This window comes from Narcine bancroftii, chromosome 8 (assembly GCF_036971445.1).
Source record: "Narcine bancroftii isolate sNarBan1 chromosome 8, sNarBan1.hap1, whole genome shotgun sequence".
Lineage (NCBI taxonomy): Eukaryota > Metazoa > Chordata > Chondrichthyes > Torpediniformes > Narcinidae > Narcine > Narcine bancroftii.
This window is the reverse complement of record NC_091476.1, coordinates 64,993,696-65,018,268: the sequence shown is the minus strand read 5'-3', so window position 1 is coordinate 65,018,268 and position 24,573 is coordinate 64,993,696. Positions and strand designations below refer to the sequence as shown.

The 24,573-nt window shown below is 45.2% G+C and overlaps 2 protein-coding genes and 1 long non-coding RNA gene across 9 annotated transcripts in view; 2 read left to right on the top strand and 1 right to left on the bottom strand.

The window, feature by feature from the left end:
* pld7 (phospholipase D family, member 7) overlaps positions 1-1,849 on the top strand; it is a 30,496-nt gene extending 28,647 nt beyond the window's left edge. For all 5 annotated transcript variants that reach the window (XM_069893872.1, XM_069893871.1, XM_069893874.1 and 2 more), the window contains one exon: positions 385-1,849. In XM_069893872.1, the coding sequence (XP_069749973.1) occupies positions 385-416 (32 nt within the window). In that variant the 3' untranslated portion in view covers positions 417-1,849. The remainder of the gene's footprint in view (positions 1-384) is intronic.
* A 731-nt stretch (positions 1,850-2,580) lies between these two features.
* On the bottom strand, positions 2,581-23,560 carry polr2g (RNA polymerase II subunit G). Of its 3 annotated transcripts, XR_011343166.1 has the most exons (9): positions 23,465-23,560; positions 19,746-19,855; positions 18,448-18,607; positions 15,790-15,840; positions 9,639-9,704; positions 6,827-6,898; positions 5,566-5,732; positions 4,414-4,447; positions 2,581-3,432 (listed from the first exon to the last, which is right to left on the bottom strand). XR_011343166.1 is itself a non-coding variant. In XM_069893868.1 (8 exons), the coding sequence occupies exons 1-8, from the start codon at positions 23,474-23,476 to the stop codon at positions 3,419-3,421; spliced, it is 519 nt and encodes a 172-aa protein (XP_069749969.1). In that variant the 5' UTR covers positions 23,477-23,560; the 3' UTR covers positions 2,581-3,418. The 3 variants fall into 3 exon arrangements, 2 of the variants coding, with proteins under 2 accessions (XP_069749969.1, XP_069749970.1); XM_069893868.1 differs by lacking the exon at positions 5,566-5,732; XM_069893869.1 differs by lacking the exons at positions 2,581-3,432; positions 5,566-5,732 and having other exon boundaries at positions 4,385-4,447.
* The window catches only part of LOC138740786 (uncharacterized), a 58,444-nt gene continuing 57,415 nt past the window's right edge, over positions 23,545-24,573 (top strand). The window contains exon 1 of the long non-coding RNA XR_011343167.1: positions 23,545-23,697. This is a non-coding gene — a long non-coding RNA (uncharacterized lncRNA). The remainder of the gene's footprint in view (positions 23,698-24,573) is intronic.

Below are 24,573 nucleotides of genomic sequence, written 5' to 3'. Positions count from 1 at the left end.
TCACTAGGATTGCCTGTGTGAGATACATTGATGCTGTAAGGGCACAGTTAATTACAGAAATGAACTACACTTAAGATCAGAACCAAATCTAGGTTCGAGCTGTATTCTCCACAGTTCAAAGTCGGAACTGCGTCACCTGAAGTGTGACTGTAAGGATCTAGGGCACACATGTCAAACTCAGGCCCGCGGGCAAAATTTGGCCCATGATATAATTATATTTGGCCCGCAAGATCATATCAAATATGTTTTAGAGCTGGCCCGCTGGCCGCCGCGCCAGTATAGCGCATGCACAGCTAATACAAATCCCAGAATGCTTTGCAAATGCATTGACGCCGGCCCGTCAGCCCACTAATCGCCCCCACCTCCTCTCTTTACTTTCATTAGCATCTGCGACCTGTCGCCCAACTCACATGTAATAAACCCCTTACGAAAAATGGCCAAACGAAAGACAGAAAACAGGACCTTTCAAGACAGGTGGGAGACAGAGACTATATGTTCATCATTTTAAAAGACAAACCTGTTGTCATTGAAGCAAGTTCTTTTTTTGACTTGTTGGCTTATGAAAAAATACATTTAAAAGGAGTTAAAGGCTATAGAGAAATATTATTGAATATTTTATTTCTTATTTGTTAATGCTTCTTCTGGAAAGAGTTGAACTAAAACTATTATTAAACATTTATTTTAATAAGAAAAAGTTTAACATTACATATGTTGAAAGAAGAGAAAACATGCAGATGTTGTTGAAAATTTTCAATAATTATTTAGTTTGGCCCACGACTTAGTCCAAGTTTTTAATTTTGGCCCTCTGTGAATTTGAGTTTGACACCCCTGATCTAGGAGAAACCCAATTGCCACTGCTTCCATGAAAGATTGAGTAGACTGGGGTGTAGAAGGTTGAGGGGGGGATTTGATAGAGGTATTTAAAATTATGAGGGGGATAGACAGTATTGATGTAAATAGGCTCTTTCCTCTGAGGGTAGGGAAGATTGAATCGAGAGGCCATAAGTTAAAGGTTAGGGGGCAAAACTTTAGGAGTAATATAAGACGAAGCATCTTCACTCAGAGTGGTGGCTGAGTGGAATGACCTTCTGGAAGAGGTAGTTGCAGCAGGGTCAATTCTATCATTTAAGAGGAGGTTGGATGAGTACATGGATGTGAGGGGGTTGGAGGGTTATGGGCAGGGAGTGGGTAGGTGGGACTAGTGGAGTTTCACATAGATCGGTGCAGACTAGAAGTTTCCATACTGTAAAGTATATACGCAGGCTGGTTTTGAGGAACAGGATGGGACTGGACTCCCACTCTTGGGAAACAGCTTTCCCGGAGAAAATTTAATTTCAGAAGGTCATTTCAGGTGCAAAATTGCTATAAATTACATCTTAAAAATAAATTAGTGCAAGAGAAAAGTGTCTGTGGTTCATGAAAAGACTGATGGCAGAACGGAAGGGGCTAATTTTGCATCGCTGGACATCTTCCAGCTGCTCCTCCTTGATGGGAAGGGGGCGCTGCCTGGGTGGGTGCTGCAATTCGGCAGCAGGGTCAGTGACCCGGATCCTAATCCGGCCACTTTCTGTAAGGGATCTGTACATTCTCGCCATGTCTTCGTGGGTTTCCAACTCCGGTCCAAAAAAACCCCACAACATATGGGGGTTTGTAGGCTAATCTGAGGTATTGGGTAGCACTGGTCCCTGGGCCAGAAGCGTCCGTTACCGTGATGTATGTCTATTTTAAAAAAAATTAACGTTCCTGTTACAATGAATGATGTGATTTAATCGAATGCTGTGCATAAAGTCTCTGAGGCAAAACTTGGACGTGCTTGTGTTAAAATAAAAGTGATTTGTGCTTTCTTGAATTTTGACTGGAGGTGATGTTCTCGATTACATTGCTATCACTTTAACCTTGAGCATGCAAGGGTGGGGCTGAAGGTATTCAAGGTAATGTACTGTTGCACACGAGAAAATGATATTCACCACCTTATCACTGCAACCTGCACCTAATGTTTAAAGACAAGCCAATGCTAGCAAATGATTTATACAAAAGTAGTTGATCCACGTTAAATCAGAACTACCTGGTAGCACTGTGTGGCAGTATTACAACGATACGACACAAACCACAGTAATCCAGTGAGTCAAAGCTGTAAATCTCCACCGCTCCGGCAAGCACCCTCTGCACCCGGTGCGATGCAATGCCTGGATTGCAGGCGTGCACAAGTGGCGTGCCGCCTACATTTGAAGCAGCCACACCATCCAGTTTCCTGCAGCTGTAGCTGCACATGAAAGCTTCCTCCCATTGTTCACTTTGTAGGGCAAACACAACAAACTGGGAGAGTCCAGAATGAAAAGTTTTCACCCAGCTCTGGAACCATCTCCAGTTGAAACAAAAGATCAAAAGTGCGCCAACAGCAGGGATTCAGTGTGGTCAGAAATGCAGAATTCCTTTTTTTAAAAAAAGTTTGGTCCCAGCCCAGTTAATATCTTGTGTTGCATTCCCAGCTGGCCCACTCCAATCCATTTAAATTTGCGCAGAAGGTATTAAATCTCACCTCTGGACAAAATCTGGTATCTGAATAAAATTATCAGTCCATTTTCAGATCGCCAAAAATTTATTTATTAAACAGGAAAGGCTCAGGAACCTTGAGACCCCTTTATAACAATAGAGGGGAGGGGAAAATCCCCAAAATATTCCATTGGCAAACAAGCAAATCAAAGATGTTTTTAAAAAAATCTTGGGGAAAGCCAAGTCATCACTGATCGTACATTCAGGCATTTGTTTTTTTTAAGATTCAGCCACACCCCAAACAAACTCAGTCCAGGAATTACCAACCACCAGGAGGAAGCAAAGTATTGGAAATGGGCGCTTCAGAGGCAGAATTGTTTCCCTTGCTTGGAATGTTCCACATCTAGGACACAACTGGCAGTGATTATACGTTGCCACTAGCGCACTGCGGGGGAGGGGTTCACACACGCTAGTGGCGTTGCCCCTTCTTGCAGCCAGATCGATTTGGAAGCATGATCTGGGGCAGAACCAGTGCCAGCACAGTTATGAAAAACTATAGGCAAAGGAGCAGGCATTGCTGGAGCTGTTCCCGTGAATCTCCTGCTGAAGAAAAAAGGCAGGTCGTGCCTACCTTTGGAGCATTGCAGCTGATTTAGGGAGCAGGGGATCCGGATGACACTGATCCCCAAACAAAAGTAGTTTAGAATAGTTTATTTAAAAAAAATAAAAGCAGGAACTTGCTGCCTTAAGCTCAGTCCTGGGAACAAAACCAAACCCGCCAGCCCGGACACAAGAGCAAGCGTACTGGAATCGAACAGACTTCGGGAAGCAGGGTGAAGGTGCAAGGCCGCCGTCCCAGGGAAAAGGGAGGGGTCCCACCTTCAGAACTCTGCTCCCACCGTGGGTCAGGTGGATGATGGAAGCTTTAGCTCACGAGTCCTGCAGAGAGAGATAAATGGTTTAGTGGATATTTGTACGAACTAAGATCAGCTCCTGCCTCCTACACGGACGTCTGCAAAATGTTGCAGGGTCCCTGGCTGCCTGGTGTCTCTGGATAGGAACCATTTACCATGCTGTTAATAGGGAACAGAGGGGCCTCCTTTCAAGAGAAGCCAAACAGATCGAGTGTGTATTCTTTGGCGTTTCCAAGCATGAGGGGCGATCTTGATGGAAAGAAATGGAAGGGCAGCACGGTTAGCATGACGCAGTTACAGTGCCAGAAACCCGGTTTGAATCCAACTGCTGTCTGGAAGGAGTTTGTACGTTCTCCCCGTGTTTGCATGGGTTTCCTCCCACCGTCCAAAATTGTACTGGGTTTGTAGGTTAATTGGGTGGGGGAGGGGGGGCAAGTGCTTGTGGGCTGTACATCCAAAAAAAAAGTCTGAATGAGGTGAAGATATTTCCATGAGGGGGGGGGGGAAAGAGAAAAGAAACACAAGATAAGGGGCCCATTGTCTAAAACTTTTGTGCAGAGGGTAGAATATCCCTGGCATTCTCCATCCAGAGAGCTGGGAGTTTAAAATGGTAGACTTTATTCTCTCCCCCCCCCCCCCCCTCCCCCCCAGAATTCAGGGCTGCATGAAGCTGGAACTGATGTATTGGGGCCTGGGCCACATCAACCAGGATGGCAGGTTTGAGGAGCCGAGTGGCTTTCTCCTGCTCTTACCGTTTGGCGCAAAGCTGTATTAATTTTGCTCCCGTGCTGGACTTGGCCCAGAGTTCTTCCTCTACATATTTGCCATGTATCAGTGAAGCAACAGACTGCCCCCCCCACCCAGTTAATCAATTCCCGCAGCCCAAGTGCTGTTGAGCCAACCCGAGTCATTGTTTATGTGCAGCCAAGATCACAGGAGGTGGGGAGGGGTGGTGGTAAGTCTGGGCCCTGTTGTGTATTCAGTAAAATAAATCAGCTGTACTTACCAAGGTAGTCATCCATCAGAGAGCCAATGGCAAACTGGAAGAGACAGGGACATCTGTTACTTGATCTGACAGACCTTGCAAACTCCCCTCACCTCCACAGAATCAGAATTTATTGTCATGAACATCTCACAAAATTTGTTGTTTTTGACAGTGTCAATAGTGCAAATAGTGCTATAAATAACATCTCTGATGGCAGCAGGCAAGAAGCTATCTTTGTGCCGTTGAGTGTTGGTCTTCAAGTAGCAGAGAGAAGAGGGCCTGACCTGGGTGGTGGGGTCTTTGAGGATAGAGGTTGCTTTTTTAAGACACCGCCTCATGTCGACATCCTTGATGGAGTGAAGTCTGGTGCCCATGATGTCGCTGGCCGAGTTAACTTTTTTAAAAAACATTTTGATTTTACAAGACTCACACAGATCCAATGTTTCTCAACAATGATATATTACATTCAGAGTCCACTTCCCCCCCTCTGCCCACCCCTCTCCCTTCCCTTCCAGACCCTATTACCATAAGGAAAAGATGATGTAAATTAAACAAACATAAAGAACCAAAAGTCTATAGTCACCGACCCTTAAAGGAACCAAATATAAACGCAGAGTAAAAGAGTGAAGTGAAAGTTACAAAACGAGGTTGTCGTCTGCGTCCCGACCCACTTCATTTATCTCAATCGTTTCACTATTAGTGCGGATTTTTATCATCTATTTAGAAGGGGCATAACCACATCTGCGAACCTGTATGTTGCAGATAAGGCTGGCACACCCCAACAAATGTTATATTTTCTCCTCAAATTGTGTGATTTTCTCCAGGGAAATACAATTCTGCATTTCCATATTCCATTGAGTAATATACAGACTTCCACGTGACCACCATACACTTCTTGGCCATCACCAAGGCGACCTTTTAAAACTGAATTTGGTACTTGGAATCACGTCCATAATGTTTCCCAGAAGGTACATTTCTGGATCCTGTAGAAAATCCACCTTTTAATTTTTTTCAGAATGCCCCCCAGGTCCTCCAAGAAGGATCTCACCTTTGCACACAGCCAGGTTGAGTGGATAAAGGTTCCAATCTCCACGTCTAAAGTGCATTTCCAAAATTTCTGGTTTAGATGTATGTAATTTTTTGTGGCGATGCAAGCAGTTATTTTGCACCAACCTGCACCTGGTATTAGTGACTGCTGTCATGCTGTGAGTTCACGTCTCTCTGCAGTCTTTTCTTGCCCTGTCCAGTGTGACCTCCATTCCAGACAGTCTTTTCTTGCCCTGTCCAGTGGGACCTCCATTCCAGACAGTGACACAGTCAGAATGCTCTGCATAGAACACCTGTAGAAAATTGGTGACATCCTCAAACTTCTCATGAAGGGTAATCGCTAGTGAGCTTTCTTCGTGAGTGCATTAACATGGAGGCCCCAGGATAGATCTGCAGAGATGGTGCCACCCAGGAATTTGAAGTTCTTCATTCTTTCCACTGCTGGCCCATGGATGAGGACTGATTCGCGTTCTCCCCCCTCCATCTTCTCTGTTTTCACTCAAGATTCCACCACTGGCAGTATTTTGTGTCTCTCTTCTGTTTCCATCTCGCCTTTACCTGTCCCCCTTTGCACTTTTCTTTCAACCCCCCTGTCCCCACTTGAGTCATCTTCTCCCTTTCCTAGCCTTCCATCTCCTGTCCAGGATCCTATCACCTCTTGGCCCCTCTCCCCATTCCCCCTTTTTCACACCTGCTATCCACCCTCTCCCGCTCGAGTCCCAATCCAAAACACTGACCATTATCTACCCACAGATGCTGCCTGACCTGCTGAGTTCCTACAGCACCTCAATGCTTGGGGTTCCAGCATCTAGAGTTGTGTTTTCCTACTGACATTGTACCTCAGCTGTTCTTTGTGGCTATATCATGCTACAATGACTGACGGCTCTAAACTGCAGATCTGAGCCCAAGATGGCAGCGTCTGTGCTTGGCAAAGGCCTCAAAGACCCACAGACTCCAAGGAGGCAGCAAACTGATGCAGGGGACCAGGGGACAGAGAAGGAGAAGTGGAGGAGACAACCCCAGTGGACCAGTGAGGGCCTCTGAAGAACACACTGTCGGCGGGCTGGCAGTGACTCACAGCGAGTGCACTCAAAGGTCTCGTAACAGGCTGCAGGAGACTGAAGGGGAAGCAGGTATCAGAACCTGCTGGATGCCGAGGGCGGTGAAGGTTTAAATCTGGAGCACAGATTGCTGATGGTTTGGATTGATGTGGCTACAGAGACTGTGGGAACATTAGAGGTGAATCCATGGACGCACAGTGACTCTCTCTGACTCTCAGGGGTGCTGGGCAATTTCTGCTGATAGCGAGTCTTTGCCTTATTTGTACGATCCAAAATGTTGGCAGCCATTATAACAGCCTGTGGAATTTTGTGCTTTGTGTACTCACTATGTCATTTTTATCTACTCTGGTTCCGACGACCTTCAGTCGAATTTCATCATCTTGCTGGATGACTATATCCTGGGAAAGAGATTCAGAATTATTAATGACTTGTCGTCAAACTTCTGCAGACACACAAGGATGAGACGGAAAAGATCAACCACCAGAGGTGTACAAAATCGAGAGAGGAGCAGATTGGCTGAAAGCAGAGGCTTTTGGCTCGTGTATGGAAAATCATTAATCAGAGGCCAGGTTTAAGGTGAGGGGAGAGAGATCTATGATAAATCTGAAAAAAGAGAGAGGGTGTTGGGGGTAATGGAGCAAGCTGCCAGACGACAAGTACAATCACAATCGGACTGACACATGGTTAGGATGGGTTTTGAGGAAAATCGGGAAAAACAGGCGGGACTAGAGTAGGTGGGACATTTTGGTCTGTGTGGGCAGATTGCACCAAAGAACCTGTTTCTATGCTCTATTACTGACTACTCCTTTCACAATTAATTGATGGATATAGCACGGTAACAGGCCCTTCTGGCTCATGAGCCCGGCGTCAAGGAAATTAACATACAAACCCTGTATGTTTTTGGAAGGTGGAAAGAAACCAGAAGTCCCGCAGGATGCCCACGCAGATGCATGGAGAACGTACAAACTTCTCCTCACAGACAGTGCTGGATTCGAACTTGGGTCGCTGGCAAGGCGTTGTATTAACCGTGCCTGGGAGAGGCAAGAAACAAGCAAGGAAGCTCGGGCATAGAAAGGGTGAAACTGGATGGAAAATTTCTCCAAGCACCTAAAGCAATGTGAATCTTGTCAAAAAAAAAATCACAGGGCCCACAAGTCTAATGTGAAATGGCGTCAATCTGTAACCAATGGAGGTTTCCCTTGGACAGGCACAGGGATACATCTGCAATCCAAAGAACTTGAGAGCAGCCATTCTCAACAGGGGTCATATGGTCCACTTGGGGGTGGGGCCACTGCACATTTATGGGGATGGGGGGGGCATGGACTGAAATCAAAATATTTTTCTGCACAGGTGCTCCTCAACTTACGGTGGGGTTACGTACCGGCAAACCCATTGCAAGTCGAAACAGTTATTTTTTATAATTAAATTTTGAATACCTTTATTCCACACACAAAAAAACCCATCAACATACACAGCAGAAAGCACACTGCACATGAAGAATATTTGAAGCATTGAATTAAAAATTAATTGCTGGACGGTGGGAGATGCTAAAGTGACAGGGTCAACAATTTCTCCCTCTTCTGAAGATGCTCGAGAACAGCTCGTAGAATGCACTATGTCATTGACACTTGCTGGAGGGCACTGGGGCATTGACACTTGTTGATGGTTTAACAGGCATTCTTCAGGAATATATTAATTTTTGACTGGACAGATGTTTCTTCTTTCCACTGTAAATTTCTCTGTAGCATCCTGCACCTGCCTGTCCGCTCTTGCAAATCTCTCATAATTGACGTCTATTGCTGTATGATATTCTCGCATGCTGCTGCTATCACCCAATAAGAGAGGAGTGCATCAAGTACAGCAAGTGCAAGAACAGAATGGAATTCAAAATGGAAAGCGCGGATTCGAACCGTCGCTACTTTTTAAAAAAAGCGCAAGTCAGACCACCGTAAGTAAGGGATCACCAGATGGTGAGAGAAGTACAGAAGAAGCCAACTAAATGTAACTGCTTCACAGGGAAGGGAGCCCAGAACCCTAAGGAGGCCACATTCAAAAAGAAAAGGTTGAGAATGACTGCTTTAGAACCCCGGCATTCTTGAAAGCAAGAATTTGCTTTCATGCCTGCGAAACTGAATTACTCCTCATACAACGGTGCAACTTTAATGAACAGAAGTTTCAATGTTATGAACATTAGGAGGCTGTACTTCTGATGAGATAATGGCCACCACTCCCCCAACCACCTGCAAAACAGTGAATGGAAATCTGAAATCTAAAAACAGGAAAATGCCAAGAACAAGATGGGCCTGGACTTCTCTTCCAAGGTCAGACAGCATCTGTGGAAAAATCCTGGTCAGGGTCAAAGGCCTAATGTGAATTTAAAATGTATAAATTTTAGAATTTTAAATTTATACACACAACATGGTAACAGGCCCCTCCAGCCCATGCCCCATAAATAAACCAATGAACCAACAAACACTTTTTGGGGGGGGGGGGGGGTGAGAAGAGAGGAAACCAGAGGACCTGGAGGAAACCCACGCAGACAAGGGGAGAACGTACAAACAGACAGCGCTGGATTTGAACCAGGGTCACCAGTGCTGTAATGGCATTGTGCTGCCCGAGCTGTTTTGCTAAACGTATCCAGCATTTTGAGTTTTTAAACCCACGGGACATTTTACTTCCAGTAATTTTGGTCAAATTGTCAACCTTTGATTCAAGGGCCTGATCTTTGTTGGGTTGTAGTCACTGTTTGTAACTTGGCCATATTTATACTTTCGCTGGTGAGTTTTGACTGGAGGTCAGAAACAAAAAAAAGTTATTCAAACATAGAAATAATCAACAACAAGGGGAAATCTTTTCTCACCCCTTGCACGACAGTGACAGAGTTATTGGTTAGTGGCCAGTGTATTTGCCCTCAATTTTTACTGCAGCCTCCTGCAGTACCCCTCATGTTGCCTCAATGGATTAGGAGCAACATTAAAAATTTGCAATCCATTCCTTCTGCAGTATTAACCATATAACCATTTACGGAGCGGAAACAGGCCATGTTGGCCTTTCGAGTTTGCACTGGTTCACTGATTGCAAAATAACGATTGAGCCTTTGTGCCAAGTTTAGAGTGATTTGCTGTCAATTCAACGTACCTCATCGCTGGTCTTGTAACAGGGAGGGTTGGAGTTTGGGTCAAATTCCATTTCTGATGGAATAGACTGAGAAGAAAGAAAAAAAAATGAGACCCTCCCAAAGATGCAAACTTACAAGGCCTGTGTTTGTATCTAAGCCAATCTTCGGCTTGGACTGTAGCTGCCATTTCGACTGTAGACAGCATCACCCATCTTCCTCAGACGTTAAAGGGCTCAGCCCTGCAACATTGGTTATAAATCTTTACCTCCTGGTTCCTCCAGCATTTCTATGTTTTAACTATAATTACAGCAACTGTAGACTTTCATGTTTTACCCAACAGAATCGCACAGATACACAAAGAATAAGAGCAGGAGTCGGTCAACCAGCCCGTCGAGCCTGCTCTGATATTCAATGAGATCAAGGCTAATCTGATGAAATACTCATCTCCCTACCTGCCTTTACCCAATATTCCTTAATTCTCCTACTTTGTAAAAATCTATCCAACCTGGTCTTTAATATATTTACTGAGGTCCCTTCCACTGCTTCAATGGGCGGCGAATTCCACAGATTCACGATCCTCTGGGAAAAATAGTTCCTCCTCATCTCTGTCCTCAATCTACGACCCTGAATCTTGAGGCTGTGACCCCTAGTTCTGGTCTCCCCCACCAATGGGAACAACTTACTGACCTCTATCTTATTGATGCCTTTCATAATTTTATACATTTCTATAAGATCCCCTCTCATTCTTCCAAATTCCAGCGAGTACAGTCCCAGACGATTCAATCTCTCCTCATAGACTAACCCCCTCAATTCTAGTGAATATCCTCTGCACTGCCTCTAAAGCCAGTACATCCTTCCTCAAGTAAGGAGACAACTGCCTGCAGTACTCCAGATGCAGCCTCACCAGGACCTTGTACCACTATAGCATATCCTCCCCCGCTCCTAAATTCAGTCCCTCCAGCAATGAAGGCCAATATTCTATTTGCCTTCTTGATTACCTGCTGCACCTGCAAACCAACCTTTTGTGATTCAAGAACTCCCAAGTCCTTCTGCACATCAGCATGCTGCAATCACTTGCAATTTAAATAATATTCTGATCTTTCACACTTCTTTCCAAATTTTACTCCATCCGCCAGACCTGTGCTCACTCACTTAACTTATCCATATCTCTCTGCAGACTTTCCGTATCCTCTGCACAATTTGCTTTTGCACTCAATTTAGTGTCACCAGCAAATTTAGATACACTACACTGTCCCCTCTTCCAGATCGTTAATGTATATCATGAACAGCTGCAGGCCCAGCACCAACCCCTGTGGCACCCCACTCACTACTGATTGCAAACCTTCCCAACTCTGTTTTCTATTGGTTAACCAATCCTCTATCCATGCTAATACATCAAACCTAACTCAATGCATCCTCATCTTCTGTACGAGTCTTTATTGCGCCACTTTTATCGAACACCTTCTGGAAATCCAAATAAACAATTGTCCATCTGCCCCCCTCTATCCACTACATATGTTATACAGGTCGAGTATCCCTAATCTGGAATTCCAAAATCCAAAACTGTTTTTGTGCTTGGTCTGATATAGAGTTCAGAAATCACAATTGGAGAACAGGACGTAATGCATTATTAAGTGCAGATTTTTAAATATACATGACCACTTCAGTTAATTTGTGCAGGTGTAAATATTTGTATTGTAATGTAACTGCATGTATCTTTAAGTCTGAGTGAATGAGTGCATTTTTAAAAAATGGTGTTGGAAAATCTGAAAAAATTTCAAAATACGAAACACTTCTGGTCCCATGCATTTCAGATAAAGGGTACTCGACCTCTATCCTAAAAGAATTCCAGTAAATTTGTTAGACAGGATCAGCCTTTGTTGAACCCATGCTGCATCTGCCTGATGGATCAATTTCACTCCAGATATCTCACTATTTATTCTTTAATGATATTTTCCACAATCACAGATAGGACAAAGAACACCACAGCACAGACCCTTCGGCTCTCGATGTTGGGCTGATCCATACCCTTAACCCTCTATTTTGCTTCCATGCATGCGGCTGTCACAGAGTTTCTTAAATGCCCCTAATGTTTCAGCCTCCACCACCATCCCTGATAAAGCATTCCAGGCACCCACAACTCAGTGTGTAAAAAAAACTTACCCCTGGTATCTCCCCCAAATCTCCCTCTCTTAACTTTGTACATACGTTCTCTGGTTTTGCTGATCCTGCTCTGTGATAATCTGTCCTGCCTCTCATAATTTTGTAGACCTCTATCAAGTCTCCTTTCATTCTTCTATGCTCTAAAGAGAAAACTCTGCTAGCCTTGCCTCATAAGACATTTTCCAATCCAGGTAACATCCTGCACCTTCCCCATCCCTCCTAAAATGAGGTGACCTGAACCGTACTTCAAGTGTGGTCTCACCAGAGATTTGTAGAGTTGCAACATGTCCACTTTACTCCTGAACTCGATCCCCCTAGTAATGAAGCCCAGCATCTCATACGCTTTCTTAACTATCCTATCTACCTGTGCAGCGACCTTGAGGGATGCACAGATGTGGACCCCAAGGTTCTACTATTAACCCTGGACTCAGCCTTCTGGTTTGTCGTTTCAAAATGCATCACCTCACTCTTATCCAGATTGAACTCCATCTGCCACTTCTCCACCCAACTCTGCATCCTGTCTATATCCTCTGGTAACCTTCAACAACCTTCAGCTCCATCCACAACTTCTCCAACCTTTGTATTATCCGCAAACTTACTGACCCATCCTTCCACCATCCAGGTCATTTATAAAAATAACAAATAGCAGGGGTCCCAGAACAGATCCATTAGTCACCGACCTCCAGGCAGAAAACTTTCCTTCTACCTGCAAGTGAATTTTTTATCCACAAAGCAAAGTTCCATGGATCCCGTGCCTCATGACGTTTTGAACGAGTCTCTCATGGGGACCTTGTCAAATGCCTTTCTAAAATCCATGTGGATCTCATCTACTGCCCTGCCTTCATCAATCTCTTTTGTTACCTCCTCAAAAAACTCAATTAGGTTCGTGAACAAGGCCTTCCCTTCCCAAACCAAGCTGACTATCCTTGAGTAGACTGTACTTTTCCAAATACTCATAGCAAACCACTGACGTGAGACTCACCGGTCTTGAATTCCCAGGATTCTCCCTATTTTTAAAAAACCAAGGGGATGACATTTGCCCTTCTCCCATCCTCCAGCACCTCCCCTGCAGCCAAAGAGGACTCAAAGATCAGAGCTACTGCTACACCCATCTCTTCCCTCACTTCCCATGGCAACCTGGGGTATATCGCATCTAGCCCTGGGGATTTATCAACTTGATTTTTAAAAAAAATTTAGACATACAGCACAGTAATAGGCCATTTTGGCCTACAAGTCTGTGCCACCCAAACACCCCCGGTGCATATTTTGAAGGGTGGGAGGAAACCAGAGCCATCAGAAAAAACCCACGCAGACATGGGGAGAACGTAAAATTCCTTACAGATAGTGCTGACATTTTTAAGAAGATCCATGAGGTGCCAGTTGATGAAGTAGACAAAGACAACGTAATCAAACAATAATCATGGCTTTTATTAGCAGAAACTAATGGTACAATAATGGGTATACACAGTTATACCCAAGGGGAGTGTCTTTAATGGTCGAAATAATGCATAGCCAATGTTAGTAAGGCAAAGCTAGCCGAAGGCAAGACTGACAGCTCAGCAGAGATTCACCACAATCCAACACTTCCTGTTCCTTAATCCCCACACTGTCCAGCACAGGGGCCAGTTCAATTTTGACCTCACCCTAATCAAGGTCCTTTTTTTCTTCTGAATACTGAAACAAAGTATCCATTTAGGACCTCCCCAACTTCCAGGCACATGCTGCCTCCTTTATTGGCTCCACCTTCAATCGTCATCCTTGTCCTTCATATGCATAGAAAGCCTTGGAGTTCTCATTAATCTTACATCCCCCCTGCAAGCACTTAAACTTGTTAAGATGCAAAACTAACTGGCCTACAGTTCCTTCCCATTTGCCTACATCTTTATTTTTTTTTAAATCGTGGCGATACATAACCATCAGAACTCCCTAACACTGACATCTGCAGTTTCTCCGATTATGTTGCAACTTCAAGCCACTTGTTTCTACGTGGGTTTGTCAGGTTGCAACCATCTGGCCCAACCAGTTTGTACAGTGGTTATGTTCTGCAAGAGACTTCTCCAATCTTCTGCCTCCACCCATCCTTTCCTCTCTGGTGCACTTCCCTAAAATTTTCTCGTGAATTGTACCCCTGCTCTTTTGAGTCAGCTAACCCACGTGAAAGTGTGCTCCACCAGTGACTGGGCAGAGACATTTTTCTATACACCCTATAGGATTTGCATTCTGCATCAAGGTGCATGACAATTTAGTTCCACATTCGAAACGATGCCTTTCCTGAACACTTCACAGAATTGAAGATTCATTTTAGTATTCATGAACTCTAATACTGGTTACTCCACCCAGCTGACCTCACGAATGGGAACTCGTCTCTGCACTTAACCTAGCAAACATTTACAGAGCTTTTAAAATGTAGCACACAAACGTGCTGGAGAAACTCAGTAGGTCACTCAGCATTCATAGGAAGTAAAGGGCGATCATCGTTTCAGGCCTGGCCCCTTTGTCAGGTATGGGATTAAGCAGAGGGGGCAGTATAAGCAGGAGCTGATGGTAATGACTGCTGGGGCACAGTAGACTGGAAGGAAAGCTGCAGTATACACAACAGTACAAAGGGGCTGAAGAACAGGTGTTACATTATCTGGCATTTCAAAAATCAAAGGCAGAGTGGACCCAAGGAGAACGGGGAGCAGAGACACAGCACTCCTCCCAGGGTCCAACCGCCCAGTGCTACTGCCATCAACTCCGTACAGGCTTTAAATGGCCAGTTAAAGGAGCCAGTGGTTTATTTTAAAATCCTGCGACTGCAGAGTCTGGGCCAAGATGCCAACGCCCATGTTTGGCAGCAGCCATGAGGGGTTGCAGACTTCAGGGAAGCAGAGGAGTGGCGCAGGGCACCAGAAAACAGGGAGACTCTGGAGGTGAACAAGACGATGAGAGGCATTGATCGTGTGGACAGCCAGTTTGAGAAGGAGAAGCACAGGAGACAATCCTTCGGGGCAGCGGAGCAGCTTGGAGGCCAAAGGACACACAGGTGGCAACTCGAGGCAAGGAACCCAGGCAGGCTGCGGGCGACTCTGGTCAAGGGGATCACGAGGCTGAAGACTGGCTGAAGTGGTACTAGGTATCGCAACCAGGACGCAAGAGGGTGCCAAGGGCGCTGGAAACTTCCTGATTGTGTTAGAGGTTTGCATTTGAAGCTTGGGTTGCTGATGGTTTAGACCAAAGGCTGCGGAGGCTGTGGTAGCACTAGAGGCAAATCCATGGACACCCAGTGACTCTGGGTGGATTCTCTTTTGCTTCTTTCTCTGATTGCAAGGGGTGGCCGGCAATTTCTGCTAATTGCGGATCCTTGTCTGCCTTACAGTAGACTAAAGGAAATTTCACATTTTCTGTTTTATTACAAGACAAAAGAATCTTGAAACTGTGATTACTGTTAGTCATGACAGCGCACGATTTCCATAGGTCTTTAGTAACACATTAAACTCTCAACTGCAATTAACAAAGGATCTGGAGAAACTCAGCAGGTCATGCAGCACCTCTGGAGGTAAAGAATAACCAACGTTTCGGGTCTGAGCTCTTTGTCAAGGTATGAACAAAAAAAGGTAAGCAGGGGCCTGAATAAAAAGATGGGGAGGGGAGTGGAGGAAAGGAAGGGCAGGGGGAGGTGCACAGGACCACAGGCAAGAGGTCACCGGTGAATATGGGTGGGAAAAAGAAAGGAAAAAAGCTGAGGTGATGGGGGAAGGGGAAGCTCTGAATGGATAGGGAAGTTGGAGGACAGGAGATGAAGGAGTAGGGAACGATAGAGAGATGGGGAAAGCGGCCTATTGGAAACTAGAGGTCAATGTTAATGCCAACATTGGAGAGCATCCAATTAGATTTCAACATTGGAGAGGATCCAATTAGATTTTTCTCAGCTGCCACAGAGGGGCAGAACCCATTCTTTCTACATTACTTGCCGAGTGACTTTTTTAAAAACCAGCAACAGGAGGTGAATGTCGGACTACAACTTACATGTCTGGAGATGAAGCAGGACATGGGTCCAATTTCAGTGAAGAGTCCAACCTATGGAGTACAGGAGGAAAAACAAAATGGCAACTCAGCAGGCACTGGTCTAATCCTGAGTCTTACAGTCCAAATACACCTTGGGCAGTAACAGGACTCTATAGTTACACAATTGATCCTTACTCTGGGCACTGCACAATTACCCACCGAGAAACCCTCGAGTCTGACGAAACAACAGGAACACTACACAGCTAAAGGGCCATGATCATGAAAGGTTAACCATTTCCCTCTCCACATATGGTATACAAATAGAATGTTGACCTTCACTGCGAGAGGGATTGAATTTAGGAGCAGGGAGGTTATGCTGCAACTGTACAAGGTCTTGGTGAGGCCACATCTGGAGTATTGTGTGTAGTTCTGGTCTCCTTACTTAGAGGAGGTTCACCAGGTTGATTCTAAAGATGAGGAGGTTAGCCTGAGAAGAGATTGCGTCGTTTAGAACTGTACTCGCTGGAATTTAGAAGAACGGGGGGGGGGGGGGGGGAAGAAATTGTATAGAAACATAGAACTTATCTACCTCTATCTATACCAGATAGAGGTAGATAAGTTGTTTCCATTGGTGGGGGGAGACCAGAACTAGGGGGTCACAGCCTCCAGATTCCAGGTAGTAGATTGAGGACAGAGTTGGGGGGGGGGGGTGTGTGTGTGTGTGTGAGAATCTGTGGAATTCGCTGGCCATTGAAGCAGTGGAGGCGACCTCAGTAAATATATTTAAGACAAGGTTGGATAGATTTTTACATTGTAGGGGTGCTGCTTCGCCCACTGTCCCTCCAGCTACTCCATCTCGTCCTTTGGCCAATGGCCTGCATCGAGGCTGGATTGCCCCCACTCTGGGTTGAGGGGTGGAATTCGCCCGAGTTCCAAATGTGGGGCAAGAATCGACCCAAGGAACTCCTCACACAAACCATCTGAGACTCTAAAAGTCACTGTAAATGTGTGGAAAAGAAAAAGTGTATATCATGGCTATTGTGATTTATGGTGTGGAAAAAAAAAAAAAAAAAACCATCTGAGACTCTCACAATGAATCAATTTTTTTTGTATGGATAATATACTTTTATTGCATTGCATAATTTGTCTATTTGTTTGTTATGTTTTTGGCACAGACTAGAAGGGCCAAAGGGGCCTGTTTCTGTGCTGTAATGCTCTATGGAATGAAGGGATGTTGCGGGGGGGGGGTGAGAGAGAAGAGCAGGTAGGTGGAGATGAGCCTGTCATCAGATCAGCCACGATCTCATTGAATGGTGGAACAGGCTCGACAGGCCAGATGGCCACCTCCTGCTCCTATTTCTTATGTATCTGGGCTGCCCAATTTTCTCAGTTTTTTTTAATTCACATTTTTGCAGTATTTAGGTTTGAAATACTGAATGTCAAAGCTAATGTAACCCCAACCGAACCCGATATTCAGACAGAAGTTTTTTTTTGCCATTGTACACGTGTTGTGGTGTTTTGAAAGACCTGGCAGGAATGATAGCAGACGGAAATAGTTATTTCTTTGTGAACAATGAACTAAATTGGATTTATGGAGCAGCCGATAACCCTCTGAATATTACCATGTACTTTTGCTTGAAGAGGTGCCTGATATTAAGGGTATATGGTGTACCGGCCTTCAATAGTTGCATTCAAAAGCCATGAGGTAACATTCCAGCTCTACAAAACTTTGGTTAGATCATACTTGGAGGATTGTAATATGCAGAAGTGCTGGAGAAACTCTTCCTTTGCTTCCTGCAGATGCTGCATGACCTGCTGGGTTTCTCCAGCACTTTTGTGTATTGCTCTTCAATCTTCAGTCTTAACTTGGGACCAAGTTCTGGTCACCTCATGGCAGGAAGGATGTCTATGCTTCAGAGAGGGTGGAGAGGAGGTTTACCAGGATGTTGCCTGGATTGGAGAACGTGTTTAATGAAGGAAGGTCAACTGAGCTAGGGCTTTTCTCTCTGGAGGGACGAAGGATGAGAGGTGACTTCATAATGGTGTACAAGACTCTGAGGGGCTTAGATAGGGTGGAGAGCCAGCACCTTTTACCTGGGCCGACGATAGCAAATACGGGAGGACCTTGGTTAAGCTGAATGGAGGAAAGTTCAGTGGATTTTTTAAAAACTCACGGAGTGGTGGGTGCCTGGAATGCATTGCTGGAGTTGGTAGTGGAAGCTGGTATGAAAGGGGAATTTAAAAGACTCTCGGTTGGATGTAAGAAAAATAAAGGTTATATGAATGAGGTAGGGGAAAATTATGATTGTTGTGGAGTAAGTTTCCACAGGTTAGCACAACATCATGGGCTGATGGGCCTGTACTGTGCTGGAAGAGAAATAGGGACAGGGATCTTGTGCTCAGGTGGCAAGCAACAGTTCCCAATGGATGGCAGTACCATCAAAGCAACAATACATTGGAAAATACAAAACTTAAACCTCAATGATTGGACTGCTAGCAGTGGACAAGCTAAATAACACCCAAATGTTTATGGACAAGGCCAGAAAATAGATTAAACTGACGTCCTACATTGTTGCGCGTACTCTCTCCCCTCACATGAACAAACAGAGGAAATATCAGGCCAAGATTTCAAGTAACTGCATGCAGGAGTAATGGTGAACAAGAATACCAGGGCATTACCTTGTTGACCTGCGTGACCACAGCATCGACAACCTCCCCCTTAAATGGGCGGAAGACTATGGCCTTGTACTTGACAGGATACAGCACGAATCCCCGTCCTGGCTGAATTACTCCTGCTCCAATGTTGTCGATTGTGGTGACAGCAATCACAAACCCATATCTGAGAGAGCAAGGAATAAAGGAAGCAAAAGAGAAAAATGCTGTGGTTCGGCTACTGTCCACGAATTGGTCAGCTCCAGTAGCAGGCACGCAATCAAGTCCACCGTCAGAAAACAATACAGGCATACCTTGGATGGGAGAGCATGCCTAATGAGGATAGGTTGAGTGAACTTTTCTTCTTGAAGCGACAGAGGATGAGGGGTGACTTGATAGAGGTGTACAAGAGGATGAGGGGCACTGGATGGCCAGAGGCTTTTTCCCCCAGGGCCAAAATGGCTAACACGAGGGGGCATAGTTTTAATGTGCCTGGGAGTAAGTAAATGCAGGCAGGTTTTTCACACAGAGAGTGGAAGGTCCATGGAATGCGCTGCTGGCAATGGCAGTGGAGGCAGGTACAATAGGATCTTTTAAAAGACTATTAGATAGTACATGGAACTGAGAAAACTGGAATGCTTTACAGTACGAAATTTCTAAGCAGTTGTTAGAGTAGGTGATTAGGGTGATGAGGGCCTGTACTGTGCTGTAGATTTCCATGTTCTATATTAGCAGCACAAATGAAGGCCACAATAATGGTGCCTGCTGTCTGTAAGAGCCCATCAATTATTCCTCCTCCTCCTCCGCCCTTTCCCTGCAGTCTGAGAGATGAAAAATCTTCCAGTGAGGGAAGAATCAAAGGTAGATATGCACTTACACATGTCCAAACCCAATTTTTCTGCTGAATATTTAAATTGATACAAGCTCATAAAAGACTGGGTGGAATCGAGGACATTTCAAACATGAAAACGGGAGTGGCAATAGCCACAAACCTGTTGTGGCTCATATCCCTCTGCAAAGGATTTAGCTCAGCCAATGTTGGCTGCACACATACACAGCACGCAGAGACGCATTCATGCACTCAGAAAGGCAGCTTTGTTACACAAACTATACCTTCCATTTGGTAACTTGCTCACCCCTTCTGTTATGACAACAAAGAACAAATGCAAAGGAAACCAAAATCATGGTATGAGATTTCCACAGAACATAGCAACAACAACAGGAAACGCTAATGAGAAAAATGTGACAATTTTGTAAATGAGGCTTTTTTTGGTGAACACTGTTTTGAATTTGGATTTTAAACAGGATCACTGTTGGTCACTCACTTTCCAGTGCAGGTTCCTTCCACCTCAGTGAACAGCTTCTGTTTGACAGTATTGAGGAGATTAGGCCCAAAGTATCGAGGATGAAGCAGGATCTCGTGTTCCAGAGAAATCTGTATTCATTAAGAAAAATGTGACTGTTTAAATGGCAAACAAAAATACAGCTCAGAAGCACACATGGGTTGGATTTTTAAGTGGGCCCAGATGGTTTCTGACCAGATAGATGGGTGAAGTCACAGGAACATATTGCCTTCACAAACAAGACTAGGTAGGAGTGGGGGGGAAGAAGAGCTGCATTGCTGGAGGGTGCATTCACTTCTAGCAGTCATTACACCCACATGACTAGATGCAAATATTCCAGAACAAAGCAGTCCTCACCAAGGGATCAGCAGTTAAAGGGTTCAGACATTCAAACTTCTGGATGTCAACATCTCTGAAGATCTCCATGTCGATGCAATCACGAAAAAAGCTCACCAATGATAACGTGGTCAGCAAGTTTGCAGATGACACTAAGATTGGAAGTGTTGTGGACATCAAGGAAGGTTTTCAAAGCTTGCAGAGGGATCTGAATCAGCTGGAAAAATGGGATGAAAAATGGCAGATGGAATTTAATGCAAACAAGTGTGAGGTGTTGCATTTTGGAAGGACAAATTAAGAAAGGACATGGTAAACGGTAGGGGCACTGAGGAGTGCAGTAGAACAGAGGGATCTGGGAATACAGATGCATAATTTCCTGAAAGTAGCATCACAAGTGGATAGGGTTGCAAGGAGAGCTTTTGGCATATTGACCTTTATGAATCAAAGTATTGAGAATAGGAGTTGGAATGTTATGGTAGAGTTGTACAAGGCATTGGCAAAGCCAAATTTGGAGTATTGTGTGCAGTTTTGTTCACCTAACTACAAGAAAGATATGAATACGTCAGAAAAAGTGCAAAGAAGATTTACTAGGATGTTGTCTAGACTTCAGGAACTGGGTTACAGGGAAAGATTAAATGACTTTATTCCCTGGAGCACAGAAGAATGAGGGGAGATTTGAAAAAGGTATTTAAAACTATGAGGGGGATAGACAGAGTAAATGCCAATACGTTCTTTCCACTGAGGGTAGGTGAGATACAAACCAGAAGACATAGGTTAAGGATGAAAGGGGAAATGTTTATGGGGAAACAAGGGGAACTTCTTCACACAGGGTGTGTGAAATGAGCTGCCAAATGAAGTGGCGAATGCTGTCTCAATTTTAAATTTAAGAAGAGTTTGGACATGTATATGGATGGGAAGGGTATGGAACACTATGAACTAGGTGCAGGTCAGTGGGACTAGACAGAAAAATGGTTCAGCACACACCAGATGGGTCAAAGGAGCCTGTTTCTGTGCTGTAATGTTCTATGTATCTTTATCTTGGGTTATACAAAGGTGATGAGTTTCTCCAGGCCCCCCTTTCACCTTAAAACTATGCCCTTTAGTTTTAGGCTCACCTACCCTTGGAAAAAGACTGTGGCCATTCACATTTTATTTGACCCTTGAGATTTTAATAAAGGTCAACCGTTAGCACCAGAAACCACGGTTCGAATCTGATGATGTCTGCAAGGAGTTTGTATGTTCTCCCCGTGACCGTGTGGGTTTCGTCTGGGTGCTCCAGTTTTCTCCCATGTTCCAAAGTTGTACAGGGTTAGTAGTTAATTGGTTACATGGATGTATTTGGGCATGCGCCAGAAGGGTCTGTTACTGCCCTTCTGATTCAAGTCCCTCCTCACAACTCAAACGTGGATAAGCTGGGCTGAAGAACCCATGTCTGTGGTGTACAACTCCATGGCAGCCATTCTCAACTGGAGACATATGCCATAACTCCACCTCCCCCCAAAGAGTGGCCGCAGCACATTTAAGAGGGACCATGGATTGAAATTACAAAATATTTTTATGTCGTTGGTAGGAATGAAGCACAGTAGAAAGTAATTAAATGTGGTTATAACGCACGCCAGTGATTGGGCTGAAATGGCCTGTTACTGTCCTATAGGTCTAAATTTTTTAAAACATTAAAAAATTTAAATTTGACTGCTTCACGGGGAAGGGGGCTCATAAACTTTGAGCAGAGTCCTAAGGGAGTCAGAGGCAAAAACATGTTGAGAGTAGCAGGTCAGCCCTTCAAATTGAGCCCAAAACCAGCTGCTTCGTTCAAGATCAGAAGGTGCAGGTGCCAGTAAATGCTCTTCTACTTTGTGTCACTGCATGGATGTTACAATTAACAATGCACTGGTGACAGAATGAACCCCTGTCACTGTAACAGGTAATAATGTGACAAACTTGAACTATTACCATAAGAAATAAGAGCAGAAATAAGCTATTTATTAGCCCATCATTCACTCAGCCCCAATGCCTGGCATTTTCTCCATAACCTTTGATGCTTTGGCTTATCAAGAATCAATCTCTGCCTTAAACACACCTAATGACCCGGCCTCCACAACCACGTATGGCGGGGAAAGAAGGTGGGGGGGGGGAAAATGGGAGGGGAGGAGTACAGCTCAGCAGACAAAAGGTGTTAATTGCAAAAGAGGAAAGGAGACAGTGGGAAAAGGGAAGAAAGATAGAGACAGAGCAAAAGGAAAGGAGTCATGGTGGGGGGGGGGTGGGGGGGGGGGGAATGTTTGGAGAAGTCAATATCAATGCCATCTGGTTGGAGGGAGCCCGGATGGAAGATGAGGTGTTGTTTTCCCCAATTTGTGGGTGGTCTCAGTCCGGCAGTGCACAAGACTTTGGACAGACACCTCGGCAAGGGAATGGGACTAGAAATTGAAATGTGTGGCCATCGGGCAATCTGCACTATTTCAGCGGACAAAGCCGAGGCGCTTACCGAAGTGACCTCCTAGTCTGCCTGATGGAGAGGACACCACAATGGGAGCGCCGGACTCCCTGTAGACTCACAAGTGAAATGTTAAGGTCCCTTCTAATATCTAAGAGCTTTGAGAAACCATCCAATGCTTCCTCGTTATCTATCAAACTAGCCACATCCTCAAATACAGGTACACAATCCTTTATCTGGACAGTGTGTTCCAAATTTCAGAATTTTCCAGATTTCAGAACAAAAGCCAGCTGCCCCAGATTTAAGCCCACCCGAATTGTGCTGCCGTAACCACCCCCTTCCAGTCATGCTGGTGTCTCTCTCCCTGAGTCGCGCCACTGTTTCTCCGCCCCCCGCCTGCCCGAGTCACGCTGCTGGCTGTCTCTTTCTCTCTGCTGTACCAGCACGAGGAAAAAAATGCCGGTTTTTGGAGCTTTCCAGATTTTAGATGTCCAGATGAAGGATTGTGTACCTGTATTCCATGAAATTAGCCAAATTAGCCAAACATAGGTAATACTAGTTCAGGGCGAAGCCTAGTCCTGCCAGCTCTTAGGCAACAGGTTTGGCAGATTGTTTTCTTTTTAAAAATTAATGTTTTCTACCATTTTATATTTTTGTTTCGTACTTTAGCGTGGAAAAGTTTTGAATTAAAACCAGAAACCTTTATTCCCCGCCCTGTATTGGCGAGGTCCGCCGTCAATCATCCCTAAACCCCTCCCCCACCGGCACCGGATAGGTCGATGTGGCTATCAATCACATCGCACCGCTCGCCAGCCGCTTCTCAGGGATGACCGAGCCATAGTTTAAAATTAAACAAAAGAGCCGATTGATACTGTCTCCTTCTCCCCGGAATTCGTCACTTTTTCCACTTAATAAATGAAGTACTCACATGGTAAAACATCGTTGGAACAATCGCCGACGCAGGAAACGGTCCTGAGGGCCGCCTACCCAACGAGCCCGCCGCGAGTCTGGCGTCTTACATAATCGCGTCAGCGATCGTCATGACGCCGCCTCCGCTGCTGCGCGGCGTTCCCGCCTTTTTTTGATCCGTGCGCGGTGGGCCAGGTAGCTCGACGTTTGAAGCGGGCCTCGGGTGGGCGAGACGCTCGACCAAAGGAGGGGGTAAGCGGAATTTGGAACATAAGAAATAGGAGCAGGAGTCGGCCATGCGGCCCATCCCGTCTGATCTGATGACAGGCTCCTCTCCATGGTCCGGCCTTTTCCCAGATCCTTTCATTCCCAGAGATGTAGAAATCAATTCAACCTTGTCTGAAATATATTTACTGAGTTTGCCTCCACTGCTCCAATGGGCACAGGGTCAGTGCCAGAATGAGATTTATAAGGGGGGGGGGGCACAGTCCAACACTTGGAAACTCGCTCAATGGTGGGTGGGGGGTGGTGATCTTAACATAGCACACAAAAGCACTGCTTTTATCTTGTGGAGATTCGCTAGACACTAGCGATGCCTGTCACACGTTAGTGGCGGGGACGGCAAGCGATGGGCATGTGGGGGAGGGCACAGCATCGAGGTTGAGACAGCAAATTCCACTCTCTGGGAAAAGCAGTTCCCTCTCATCTCCATCCTAAACCAACTGCTCTGCAGCTTGAGGCTCTGCCCCCTAGTTCTTGTCTCCCCCCCCCCCCGCCAATGGGAACAGCTTACTACTTCGATCTCATTGACACTTTTCATAATTTACTGCCTCTCTATAAGATCCCCTCTCACTCTTCTAACTTCCAGCGACTACAGCCCTAGGCCGTTCAGATGAGCCACTGTGAAATCTCTTTTAAGGGAGTTCTGTGAGAGTCTCTTATTGCTCCCCATTTGCACTGTCACCTGCTTTCAAACTCTACCACCATGTTCTCACCCAGACTTGCTTTCACCTAGACCACACATGTCAAACTCTGGCCCGCGGGCCAAATTATATATAATTATATTTGGCCCGCAAGATCATATCAAAAATGTATTAGAGGTGGCCCGCTGGCCGCCGCGCCAGTTTA

Coding starts and splice junctions, on each gene's coding strand:
- polr2g (XM_069893868.1), bottom strand. Junction 6,899..9,638: donor GTTACAAGACCAGCGATGAG/GTACGTTGAATT, acceptor TCTCTTTCCCAG/GATATAGTCATCCAGCAAGA. Junction 4,448..6,826: donor GAGTAGATAAAAATGACATA/GTGAGTACACAA, acceptor TGTCTCTTCCAG/TTTGCCATTGGCTCTCTGAT.